The sequence below is a fragment of the Eutrema salsugineum genome, unplaced genomic scaffold (genome assembly GCF_000478725.1).
Source record: "Eutrema salsugineum unplaced genomic scaffold, Eutsalg1_0 scaffold_15, whole genome shotgun sequence".
In the NCBI taxonomy this organism is placed as follows: domain Eukaryota; kingdom Viridiplantae; phylum Streptophyta; class Magnoliopsida; order Brassicales; family Brassicaceae; genus Eutrema; species Eutrema salsugineum.
This window is the reverse complement of record NW_006256867.1, coordinates 3,560,378-3,573,787: the sequence shown is the minus strand read 5'-3', so window position 1 is coordinate 3,573,787 and position 13,410 is coordinate 3,560,378. Positions and strand designations below refer to the sequence as shown.

At 43.0% G+C, this 13,410-nt stretch overlaps 1 protein-coding gene across 1 annotated transcript; it reads right to left on the bottom strand.

Moving 5' to 3' along the window:
* Positions 1-5,071: 5,071 nt before the first annotated feature.
* LOC18022361 lies at positions 5,072-7,683 on the bottom strand. The gene is made up of 3 exons (XM_006404932.2): positions 6,531-7,683; positions 6,016-6,422; positions 5,072-5,956 (listed from the first exon to the last, which is right to left on the bottom strand). Exons 1-3 carry the CDS (start codon positions 7,681-7,683, stop codon positions 5,072-5,074), a joined length of 2,445 nt encoding a protein of 814 aa, XP_006404995.2.
* Positions 7,684-13,410: the final 5,727 nt, after the last annotated feature.

The window sequence follows — 13,410 nt, the reverse complement described above, 5'->3', positions numbered from 1 at the left end:
TTAAGTGTTCAGCAAACAATACTCATAACCGAGAAATGTATATAGGTGTACAACCTTGGTGTACGTACTAACCTGCAGATCCGCTTCCACCTGGTTTATCTCCTTTTGTTTGTGAATGATGTTTGAGCTTAAATCATCTCCTCTATCAGGGATCTTAGACAGAAGTAGGGGTATCGCCTCAAACGCTTGTAACTGAAGTGCAAATGGAAAACCGTAACAACAACTATTTTGCTGCTTCAATTGTGTCTTCAATTTATCTATCGGATAATTCTTGCTTTGAGCAAGAGGTCCAAACCTCTTCATTGTATTAATGAAGGACTTTCTGCCTCACAGATATGTTAAAAAGTATTTAAAATCATAAAGCATTTTAGACAGAGGCGGACCTAGTAAAGAGGATACTGTGTCATATGACACCCTTTAAACCTTAATAGATGTAATTTTGTATTAGAATAATGTGAAAAATCAGTAGCAAAGTTGGTGAGCATGGCTTTCTGAACCACCGAAACCTAGTTTCAAACCTCCATAAAGACCAAAAATTTTTTTTTTTAGCTAATAATTTCACACCCCTTAAAAAATTGTCTGGGTCCGCCACTGATTTTAGACATAGTCTGGAGTAATTTAGAGGTCCTTGTTATTGCACACAGCCACACTATCCACCAAAAGAATGAGAACCAGGCAAAACCTTTTCCATGGGTTCATCTGCATCTGCTCGTTGGTTGTTTTTTTTTTTTTTGTCTTCTATTAGCATTTCTACAACCTCTATAACAGTCATTTCTTTTTTTACTACCGAATAGCTTGTTCAAAACTGTGATCGAATCTGGATTCTGATGTTCTGACACCTCGTTTTCCCTTGGTATTGTATGACAAAGTAACCCTGTAATAATGTGAAATTCGCGCAAGGAAAACCTCATTAACACGAAAAATAACTCATTTCTCCATTTTGACACTAATTGCCTGCATAGTATGTTATGAATCAACCTCCCCTGAGTGAACTTTCCTGGTGGGTGGATATTTGAAAAGCTTCCCAAATTGCGAGTTCCTCGGCCGCTCTCAATCAGTCGTCCCTTTCAGCATCTATGCGACCAATACTAGGTATTCCGGTCAATAATAAATGGTCAACCTTGATTTCGTCAGGTAGCATCCTTTACCCATTACTCTTTCTGATAGATTATAGTCTGCATCGTCGACGACATGCTTCGAAACGGTTAAATCTGCATAGTAAAGGCTGTGTTAGTTGGAAAAAGCAATTTTTAAAAACAGTCGAGCGAGTTGGAAACACAGTGACACTCTCTGTATGTCGTATTAGAGACCTCATTAAACAGATAAAATTTGACGAAATAAAAAAATAGTCGAAAGTTTGATCTCACCGCTTTGCTACTTCATTCTACTGACTTTTGTCTTGTGCTCTGTGGCTCCATGTGTTGGAACCCAATATTAATAAGCATTTGGACTTGTAATATTGAGTTTGTGTGTGAATAAGAAATGAAGTTTAATAAGCAAATGGACCTTATAAATTCATTTGAGATTTGGGTTTGAGCCTATGGAAATGAAATGTTCCTATTGGCTATAACTAAAAGTGGAAGTTTAGTAGAAGTGTATTTGTCCCACATTGCTCACCAAGGAGAAAAATCTCTTGTATATATATGGCCTTCTCACAATAAGGGTCAGCAGCATTGTGGAAGTAAAAGGGCATTATGCAAAAACACCTACGCGCGCCGCCGCCACCGCCATCGCCGGTGCCGGTGCCGGTGCCGGGCTCGGGCTCGGGCTCGTACTCGTTGCTCGTTGCTCGTTGCTCGTTGCTCGTTGCATTTTTTAGTTGGCTCTTAAGGCTCTTGGGCTCTTGGGCTCTATATAGCTGGGTGTGGGTTGTGGGCTTCGTAGTTCCTGCGATATATTTTTTGCATATTGAAAGGATAAATCTTAAGAAATAAAAGATTGCGTCCAGATAATAACGAAAGATTTCCGAATCCTTTTACTTGCAGAAAAAGGAGAATATTTCGTGAATATTCCTTTTCGCCAAAGCTTATTCCTTGCGGATCAAGCTGAACCTTTCAGTATAAATAGACGCCATCTTCTCTCATTCTAGATCATCGAATTATAATCGAATTCTCGAATACTCCAAACACACAGCAAATAATTCTTTCCAGCAAATCCCTCTCGTCTTAATATCGTAAGTGTCTCGAGAGCTATAGCGTAGTATAATTTCAGTTTGCAGGGTGTTGCGTAATAGTCTCATCACGGTTGTATCCTGGGATTCAAAAATCGTTACAAACCGTCACACATTACGGGCGATTTATTGAGTTAAGGAAAGAGATCATATCTCGACTCCGTGTTTTCGTCTGTTTTCAATGGGTTTTCTAACTCTCGTTTTAATCTCTTACCTTAACATATCGTTTATAATATTGCTATTTTCTAATCGTGATTTCAATCGGATTTTTGCGGTCTTACACCATGTTCATCGTTCTTTCACTGCTAGACACCATTCTCGCAACAAAAGGTTCTTTGATCTATTTGTACACTTGACAATGATTATACTTTTTACCTCCCTCTCTCTATAAAAATAGGTCACAAAACTGAAAAATATGACCAAAAATTTGGGCTACAAATCGTAATAATATGTCTGAATTGTTGAGGTTGAGAAACATAAGCATTTTATATTGGCAACAAACTCGTTTTTTGGGACCAGTAAACAGCATTTTTTTACCATGATATGCTCGTATTGTTGCTAACTTTCTCTGATAGTGAAATTAGATGAAAAAAATTTCTCCGACCAGAAAATTTTCATCTCCTGCGATTCCTTTGTCGCTGTTATCCGCTGTATTCTCAGGTATCCTCAATCTCCTTTTCATCTCCTTGTTCTGATGATTTGAAATTGACCCTTTCTGAGATTTTGATAGAGAGGCGGAAGCTACGTAAACGAAATCACAACAAGAACTCGAAGAATTGCTTGAAACGATCTCGATTTTGTCTCAGTCGAAAGCTCGACTACGACAAAGGATTAAGAGTACTCCTCTTAGTGCTTAAACAAGCTCTTGAATAAATGCTTTAAATGTCAAAAAAAGGTGTCGATCACAAGGCTATTCGACGACCTTAAAAAAAAAGCTAAAGAGATTACGAAAGATCCTAATCCTAAAAGATTTGTGTTTATCTGATCCTAAAAGAAAACAAACTAGAAATAAAAGATGAAGATAATAGTTGAACAAACACGTTTAAAGCCCGCGACGTGTTTGTCATAAAAGCCCATTAATCAACGATGTGCTGCATCAGGTCCCCCCAGGTGAAGAAGGATTCGTCCGCGAATCGACAGGGTCGTTATCACCATAAAATGGAGAAAGATGCTTCACATTAAACACGTCGGAAGTGCGCAGGTGTGCTGGAAGACGAACTCGATAAGCATTTGCGTTGATACGCTCGAGTACCTCCACCGGTCCAACTTTACGCGACTTGAGCTTGTTGTAGTCGCCCACCGAAAAACGATCCTTCGTCAAGACTACCCAAACCAAGTCGCCAGGGTTGTAGATCACCTCACGGCGTTTCGCATCAGCTGCGAGCTTGTACTTAGCAGAAGACTTAACCAAATTTTCACGCGCGGACTGATGAACCTGCTGCAGGCTGTCCACAAAGTCAATAGCTTCACCATGATGACGCGTGCGATCAGGAAGTGTTGACAAGTCCAGCGGGCAGCGAGGAACGACGCCGTACACAACCTGAAAAGGTGAAAAACCAACACTCCGATTAACGGCGTGGTTGTGCGCAAATTCTGCCTGGCACAACTTAGAGTCCCATGACTTGATGTTATCACCAACCAAACAGCGAAGAAGATTGCCCAGCGACCTGTTCGTCACCTCCGTCTGGCCATCCGTCTGAGGGTGATACGCCGAACTCATGTCTAGGCTCGTCCCTAGCAAACGCCACAAGGATCTCCAAAAGTGGCTAAGAAACCGCGTGTCCCTGTCCGATACGATGGAAGTTGGTAATCCATGGAGGCGGTAAACTTCCCGAAAGAACAAAATGGCCACACTCACTGCATCTGTTGTCTTCTTACAAGGTATAAAATGCGCCATCTTCGAGAAACGATCCACAACGACAAAGATTGAGTCACTGCCACGCTGTGTACGAGGAAGCCCCAGAACAAAGTCCATACTAACATCAGTCCAGGGTTGAGTCGGAATGCGAAGAGGCAAATAGAGGCCTGCATTAGACGCCTTGCCCTTTGCCTGCTGACAGATGCGACAGCACTCAACAAATCGCTCAACGTCTCGATGCAGAGACGGCCAAAAATACGACGTCGTGATAAGCTGCAGGGTGCGATCCCTCCCCACATGTCCTTCATTGTGTAATTCACGAATGATTTGTGTACGCAAGCTACACTCAGGAACACACAGCCGTAGGCCCTTAAAAAGAAAACCATCCTGGAGCGTATAATCAGAATTCGGACCATTCGATACTTCTGCAAATATGCGACTGAAAAAGGGGTCAGTCGTATATAGTTCCGCGAGGGAAGACAATCCAACCACCGTCGTATGAATTGTTGAAAGGAGAGAATGCCTGCGACTCAACGCATCCGCGACTCGATTCGTCTTGCCAGATTGATGACGAATAGAGAATGTGAACTGTTGCAGGTAAGAAATCCAGGCAGCATGACGCGCAGAAACCTTTGCATGGCTATCAAGATGGCGAAGTGCATCATGGTCAGTAAATAAAACAAACTCACGGTGAATCAAGTAATGTCTCCAGTGTTTAATTGCTTGGACGATAGCATAGAATTCCACATCGTAAGTGCTGTAGCGTCCTCTTGCGCCTGCTAACTTCTCGCTAAAGAAAGCAACAGGGCGCCCAAGTTGACTCAATACGGCCCCAATGCCAAGTTTCGACGCATCACAATGCAGCTCAAACGTGACAGAGAAGTCTGGCAAAACCAAAATGGGGGCTGAAGTGAGCTTCTCCTTGATTAATTCGAAAGCAGCGGCTGCCTCAGAAGTCCACTCAAATTTCCCTTCTCGCATACAGCTCGTGATCGGAGCCATTATAGAGCTAAAGTGGCTCACGAATCGCCGGTAGAAAGAAGCTAATCCGTGGAAGCTGCGAACCTCCGTGACGGTACGCGCCAGGATTGGACGGCTTCAATCTTAGACATATCTACCGCCAAACCTTTTGCAGACACCACATATCCCAGAAAAAGCACTTCGGGAACACCAAATTCGCACTTCTGCTTTGCCGCGAAAAATGTTTCTTTGCGAAGAACAAGCAAAACATCACGAATATGTCGTACATGATCGTCCATAGAAGCGCTGAAGATAAGGATATCATCGAAGTAGACCACCACACATTTGCCTATGAAGGGACGCAAGGCTTGATTCATGATACGCATAAACGTACTGGGTGCATTTGATAACCCAAATGGCATGACTAGCCACTCAAATAAACCCTCTCGCGTCTTGAAAGCCGTCTTCCATTTGTCACCTGGGCGAATTCGAATTTGATGGTAGCCACTCTTCAAATCGATCTTTGAAAAGACAGTTGCTGATCCAATCTGATCGAGTAAGTCATCCAAGCGTGGAATAGGAAATCGATAACGCACCGTAATCTTATTGATCGCACGACTATCTACACACATACGCCAAGTGCCATCCTTTTTTGGGATCAACAACGCTGGTACCGCACAGGGGCTAAGACTCTCACGAATATGGCCTTTGCGAAGCAAATCTTCCACTTGACGACGAAGTTCCTCGTGTTCGTGAGGACTCATCCTGTAGTGTGGACGATTGGGAAGCGTCGCACCAGGCACCAGATCAATAGTGTGCTGAATGTCGCGAAGTGGTGGAAGCTGTGTAGGGAGTTCGTCAGGAAAGACGTCCACAAACTCTGCTAAAACAGCATCAAGTGCCGATGTAGAGCGAGAAGAAAGGACTCGCGTAGGGGACGAAGGCAGAAGTGCATACGCGATGCCTCCCTACGCAACTCAGCTGTAAAATCAGAGTATGAACATAAGAGTGTTGTTATCGATGGTGCCGGTGTGCGACGCGAGTTCGGCTCAGAGACGATCGGAGATGGCGGGGCAGGTAACGAAGCTTCACGTGAAGGGACTAAAAGGATCTGATGTGTTTCCCATATGAAGCTGTAGGTATTACGCGCTCCGTCATGGATAATCTTCCTGTCGAATTCCCACGGACGACCCAACAAGAGGTGGCAGACGTCCATAGGAGCAACATCGCAGTACGTACGATCGCGATAATGTGGCCCAATAGAAAATGCCACGAGTGCACGTTCTGTGATACGGACGCTAACTCCCTCGTACAGCCACCCAAGAGTATAAGGAGCAGGGTGGGCTTCCTTGGGAATCTCCAATTTGTCAGCCGCAAAAGCAGATATCACGTTGCGGCAGCTGCCCGAATCGACGATAAAAGTGCAGACACGTCCTTTAATCGTACACGTCGATCAAAAAATGTTAGTTCGCAACCACTGTTCGTCTTGTCGTCGAGGTGTGACACAATTGCGATGAAACACCAAAAGTCGTCCTGTGTCACCGTGTGTCGGAACAATCTCAGAGTCCTCAAGGTCATCGTCCTCTGCTTTTGAGTCATAAGCCGCGGCCAAATCAATTGTAGTATCTCCGACGACAAGACCACGACGCGTCTGGTGGGGACAGGCTGTCTGGCGATGCCCCTGTTCGCCACAAGAATAGCATCTTAGTGCGTTGGGCTGGCTAGAACGGCGTAAAGCTTGGTCTTCCGGAGGCGCTGTGACGCGCGACGACTGCACAACATTATCACCAACGTCCTTATGCGTTGCAGAAGAAGCAACACTCGCAGGATCCTGTGTTCTGTTTCGAACAGACCCAGAGGTCCAACCTGACGATCTCAGCTGCTGTTCAAAGGATGAAGCTCGTCGGAAGGCTTCACTGATCGTCGTAGGATCGAACTGTGCCATCGCCGTTTGAAGCTGGGGGCGCAAACCTCCAATGAAACGAGATACCAGCTGAGGCTTTGAATCACGAAGCTCGTTGCGAGTGAGCAAGACGGAGAATTCCTCCGCGTAATCCTCCACGCTACGACTCCCTTGCCGCAGATTCTGTAAGCGTGTATACATCTGGCGGTCATAATTGTGCGGAAGAAAGGCCTTGCGCAAGTGTTTTTTTAATTTCTCCCAGGACTGTATCAGCTCTTTCCCTGTGCATGTTCTTGTCGACTTCACTTGCTTCCACCAAGACGCGGCATGACCTCGAAATCTCATCGCCACAAGAGGAACACGTCTGTCCTCGGGAACTCGTTTGAAGTCGAGTATCTCCTCCACCGAAACGATCCAGTCAAGGAGTTCATCACCTCGAATTCCTCCTAGGAATTCCGGAATATCAACATGAAAACCGGACTCCCACCTGTTGTCGCCGCCTTCACCATGGTAATTATCACGACGAACTCGCCTGGGATACTCATCGTCCTCCACGTCATCATTATCATCGCGATTTGCAAAGGGGTTGTTCATACGCTCCTCACCCTGTGCACGACCTGGCATACGAGCGTCCAAACGCGTCAATAGTGTCTCGCCCATATCCTGAATAGACGCGTGAATCGTCGCCTGAATGTTCTCCTGCATCGCCAGGAGAGTAGCACGAAGCTCGGTCCAATCACTTGTCGAATTAGTGTTGTGACCGGTGTTGTTGATGTTCTTCTTCGGAGGCATTGTCTCAACGTCAACAACCTTCAGGAACGTACCGATTCTGATACCAACTGATAGAGAGGCGGAAGCTACGTAAACGAAATCACAACAAGAACTCGAAGAATTGCTTGAAACGATCTCGATTTTGTCTCAGTCGAAAGCTCGACTACGACAAAGGATTAAGAGTACTCCTCTTAGTGCTTAAACAAGCTCTTGAATAAATGCTTTAAATGTCAAAAAAAGGTGTCGATCACAAGGCTATTCGACGACCTTAAATAATAAGCTAAAGAGATTACGAAAGATCCTAATCCTAAAAGATTTGTGTTTATCTGATCCTAAAAGAAAACAAACTAGAAATAAAAGATGAAGATAATAGTTGAACAAACACGTTTAAAGCCCGCGACGTGTTTGTCATAAAAGCCCATTAATCAACGATGTGCTGCATCAGATTTCCAGTCCACCAAAATTCTAAAATTTTTTTTGACTTTTCCTCTTTATCAGCTTCTCCGACGAACTGCTTCATCTTCTCCGCTTTTTGGGATGACATCAGGTAACCCTCCGAACCTGCATCATCTCCTCCTTGCTCTGTCTCTGTATCAACTGATATTTCCGAGACACTGTGAAATCCGAACTTGATTTTATACTTCGTAGCTTCTCCACAAAACTTGATTCATCTTTATCGACCTGTTGATTCATCTCATGTGCACTGAGCTTTAAATCAATCTCTTCTTGAATCGTTTGCAGCTACTCCACCTGAAACTAACCCTAGTCTCAATTTCATCTTCTTTGCAGCTTCTCCCAGTGAACAACCAATGTTCTTCAGCTACTTAGATGACCTCAGGTAAATCCCTTAACCTGAACCTTGTACTCTCGACTTGCTTCCCAGATTCATGAAAACAGAGCTAACTTGTCTTCCCTTGAATCTCCTAACAGCTCCACCTGGAATCAAAGTGTCCTCACCGTAATTTTAGCCGCCTCCAGGTAACTCCTTTAACCCATTAATCAAATATGATTTTACTTTATCGACATAAAAACATTTCCAAAACCAACTGATAGACCTCTTAATGTGTATAAAAGAAGGAAATGAACAGAAGGAAGGAAGAGAACAGAGGAGTGAAGACGGTTAAGCGTGTGAAGAAAACGCGTGAGAGAAGCAGTTGGAAGACAGTTAGTATAAATACTAGAATTGTTGAGAAATACGTATTCAGTTTTTGTTATTGTGGAAGTAGCGTATGAGCTTACTATTCCTGTATGCGTTTTACATACGTCATGAGTTTGTAAATACGATACGGTGAAGCTTTGTATCTCTCTCTTCTACAATTCAGTATACAGAAATTACATTAAAGATTTTATCAAATGGTGCGTCGTGACGAGATCGAATCAGCTCAGAAAGGAGATATGCCGTCGGAAGTATTCAGCGACGAAGGAGATGGAGGATTATCGGCGATGCGCGATGAATTAGAGTTCTTACAAGGAGGTTTCACTCGGCTTTGCGAATCGAAGACTCAAACAGAAAATCGCATGGCAGAGATGAACAAGAAACTCAATTCGATACTAATGGCGATTCAACAACAATCAAAGCTACCACCGCGAGCCGACGGAGGTGTCCGACCGATCGAAATCCCTAATTCCTCACAAAATCACAATCAGGAACCAAATTCATTCACTGGAACGAATCGGAGTGAAATACCATTAGGTTATCGGTCAGGTCATACAGATTTAGCAAATAGAGAGAGCATGATTAAGAAAATCGAGATGCCAATATTCGATGGTTGTGCTCCATATGTGTGGATTGCGGAAGTCGAGAATTTCTTCGATATTGGCCGTTACGATGATGAAGCGAAGCTCGATTTAGTTGCTCTCTCACTAGCTGGTAAAGTCAAGAAATGGTTTGTTTGGGTAAAGAAACGCCATGGTTTCCGAGATTGGAGGGACTTTAAAGCGAAGTTGTTGGTACGATTTGTTGAATCACTAGAGGAAGAACCGGGAAAGCGTTTGTACTCGATCAAACAAACGGGATCCATTGGAGACTATGTATCCGAGTTTGAGGATCTGTCGTCACAAGTCACAGGAGTAGATGATAAAGGCTTGGAAGACATCTTTTACAATGGTTTAACACTGGAAATGAAAGAAGTTATCAAGATGAAGGAACCGAAAGGGCTAGCTAATCATATTGCAATGGAGAGTAGTGCTTTTTGCAAGTTAGTTGGTGATGGTTCTCGGAGAGAGTATGGATCAAAGAACAATACTCGTATCAATAGCTTTTACAACAATCAACGGACTCAGTATACAACACCATTCAAACCGAAAGTGCTGACTATTGAGTCTACGGATTCAAAAGAAAATCAAACGCAAGGACGAACCAATATAAGACCTCGCCAAAAATTCACTGACGCAGAACTCGATGTGAAACGAAGTCAGGGATTATGTTTCAAGTGTGATGCCAAGTGGTTCAGAGGCCACGATAAAGTTTGTCCGAAACAAGAGCTACGAGTGTTGACAGTACTCAATGGATTTGAAGTGGAAGTCTTGGATGAGAACATGTTTGAATTCATTGAAGAAGAAACTGAACAGATGGGTGAGTTGAGACATCTATCATTGAACGCATTTCTGACAATTGATACACCAAAGACCACAAAGATTCACGGGACTATCGGGAAGACACAGGTGGTGGTCATGCTCGATAGTGGGGCTTCCCACAATTTTATATCGTCAGCAACGGTGCAGAAAACTCTGTTACAGTTATCAACAGAAAAGGAGTTAGAAGTGTTACTGGGTAATGGATTACAGATCAAAGGAAATGGAGCATGTAAAGACATATCTTTCTTGTTGTCAGGATTCAGATTCACGACAGATTTCATAGCATTGGAGTTAGGAAATGTGGATATGATATTGGGAGTGCAGTGGCTAGAAACCCTTGGTAAATGTCAGGTGGATTGGAAACGACAAGAATTCTCTTTTAAATACCAAGGACAGTGGATTACCTTGTATGGTGACACAAGTTTGCACACAAAAAGGTTATCTCTGAAGACACTTGCACCGAATCCAGTGATAACATCAAAAGGCGTCTGTCTGGAGTTTGAAAAGAACATCCCAAAAGAAGAGTCCACAGAAAAGATTCCCGAGCTGATTGTAACCTTATTACAAGAGTTTGAGGAAGTATTTGATCTTCCATCGGGATTACCTCGAAGTCGAGACCGCGAACATGGTATTACATTGCAGCCTGGACAAGGTCCGGTGAATGTGAGACCATACCGCTATCCCCAGATGCATAAAGAGGTTATGGAAAAAATGGTAGCAGAAATGTGTTGGATGCAGGAACGATCAGGAAAAGTGTTAGTCCTTTTTCAAGCCAAGTTCTTTTAGTCAAGAAGAAAGACACAAGTTGGAGGTTTTGTGTAGACTACATGGCTTAGAATCGAGCAACAATTCCTGACAAGTTTCCCATACCAATGATTGACGAGCTACTAGATGAACTTCATGGAGCTGTAATATTTTCGAAATTGGATCTGAGATCAGGCTACCAACAAATACGAATGAAGGAGAGTGACATCGAAAAGACAGCTTTTAGAACACACGATGGCCACTATGAATTCTTAGTGATGCCATTTGGCCTCACAAATGCGCCTGCAACATTTCAATCTTTAATGAATGATTTGTTCAGAGCATTCCTTCGGAAATTTGTTCTAGTGTTCTTCGATGATATATTGGTATATAGCCGAAGTGTGGAGGATCACGAAGCTCATCTGAGGGTTGTACCTGAAAATTTTTGCTGAACAACAACTATATGCAAACAAGAAGAAGTGCTTATTTGCTAGAAACGAAGTGGACTATTTGGGCCATATAATCTCAAAGGAAGGCGTGGCAACTGATCCAAAAAAGACTGAAGCAATGACAAAATGGCCTACTCCCAAAACAGTGAAGGAATTATGCGGATTTCTAGGACTCATAGGGTATTATAGGAGTTTTGTGAAAGGATACAGCACGTTGGCTCGACCTTTAACATAGCTATTAAAAAAGGACAAGTTTCAATGGTCGTGTGAGACTCAACTTGCTTTTGATACATTAAAGAAAGCGATGACGTCTGCACCAGTTTTGACTTTGCCACTTTCGTGGTGGAGACTGATGCATCTGGTTTTGGGTTAGGAGCATTACTAATGCAAAGATAGAGACCAATAGCGTTTTTCAGTTGTGGGTTGACTGCTCGCGAACAGTTGAAATCAGTGTATGAACAGGAGCTAATGGCAATTGTTCTATCTATTCAGAAATGAAAACATTATCTAATAGGCCGGAAGTTCGTGGTTCATACCGATCAGAAAAGCCTTAAGTTTCTTTTGGAACAAAGAGAAGTGACGATGGAACATCAAAAGTGGCTTACTCGACTGTTGGGTTATGATTTCGAGATAGTATACAAGCCGGGCATCGAAAACAAGGCGGCGGATGGACTATCTCGGAGTTTACAAGCACCTTTGGAAAACGTTACCACATCCTTATTGGCCATGACAGTACCTTCTGTGGTCCAATTACAGGACATATTCAAGGAAATTGAGGAGGACCCGGAGATTCAAATACTGATCAACCGAGTAAATAATGCTGAAACAGTCAAACCGGGTTATGTCGTCAAAGATGGTAAACTGTGGTATAAAAGGAGATTGGTATTACCAGCAACATCTGCATATATTCCCTTGATTCTCGCAGAGTTACATGAAGGTGTGGTAGGAGGACATTCGGGTATACTAAAAACACTAAAGAGAGTTCAACAGTCTTTTCACTGGAGTGGGATGCGTGAAACCATACAAAAATTTGTCTCTGAGTGTAAAATCTGTCAGACTCATAAATATTCTACCCTCAGTCCAGCAGGTCTTCTCCAGCCTTTACCAATTCCACAGGCTATTTGGGAAGATATCAGTTTAGACTTCATCGAAGGTCTTCCAAGTTCAATGGGATTCAATGCTATATTAGTTGTGGTGGATCGCTTGAGCAAATTTGGCCATTTTATTGGATTAAAGCATCCTTTCACTGTAACTCAGGTGGTGAACAAGTTCATTAAAAAAATTGTTCGCTTACATGGGTTTTCCAAGACCATTGTCTCTGACAGAGATCGGATTTTTCTCAGTCATTTCTGGAAAAAATGTTTTAACCAAGCTAGAACAAAGTTGAAGTATAGTACAGCGTTCCATCCTCAAACTGACGGACAAACAGAGATTTTAAACCGATGTTTAGAGACTTATCTCCGTTGTCTAGCATCAGCTCATCAAAGGAAATGGGCAAAAATTTTTTCATGGGCAGAATTGTGGTATAATACAAACTATCACACAGCCCTGAAAAATACTCCATTCTCAGTGGTTTATGGGAGAGAACCACCAACTCTTGTGAGGTTTGAAGAAGGTTCAACAGCTAATTTTGAGCTAGGGGAAATGCTGAAAGAAAGAGATTCGATGTTGGAACATATTCGGCTTCATCTGTTGAGAGCTCAAGAGTTGATGCGGAGTCAAGCTGATAAACATCGACGAGAGGTGAATTTTGAAGTGGGAAGTATGGTGTTTCTTAAACTCCGACCGTATAGACAAAAGTCAGTGGCTCGTCGAATTTGTCAAAAGCTTGCTGCCCGTTTTTATGGACCCTTTGAGGTGTTAGAGAGAATTGGGAAGGTCGCTTATCGCTTGAAGTTACCATCCGATTCAAGGATTCATCCGGTTTTCCATGTTTCACATTTGAAAGAAGCCTTGGGTTCAAATCACGACGTTCTAC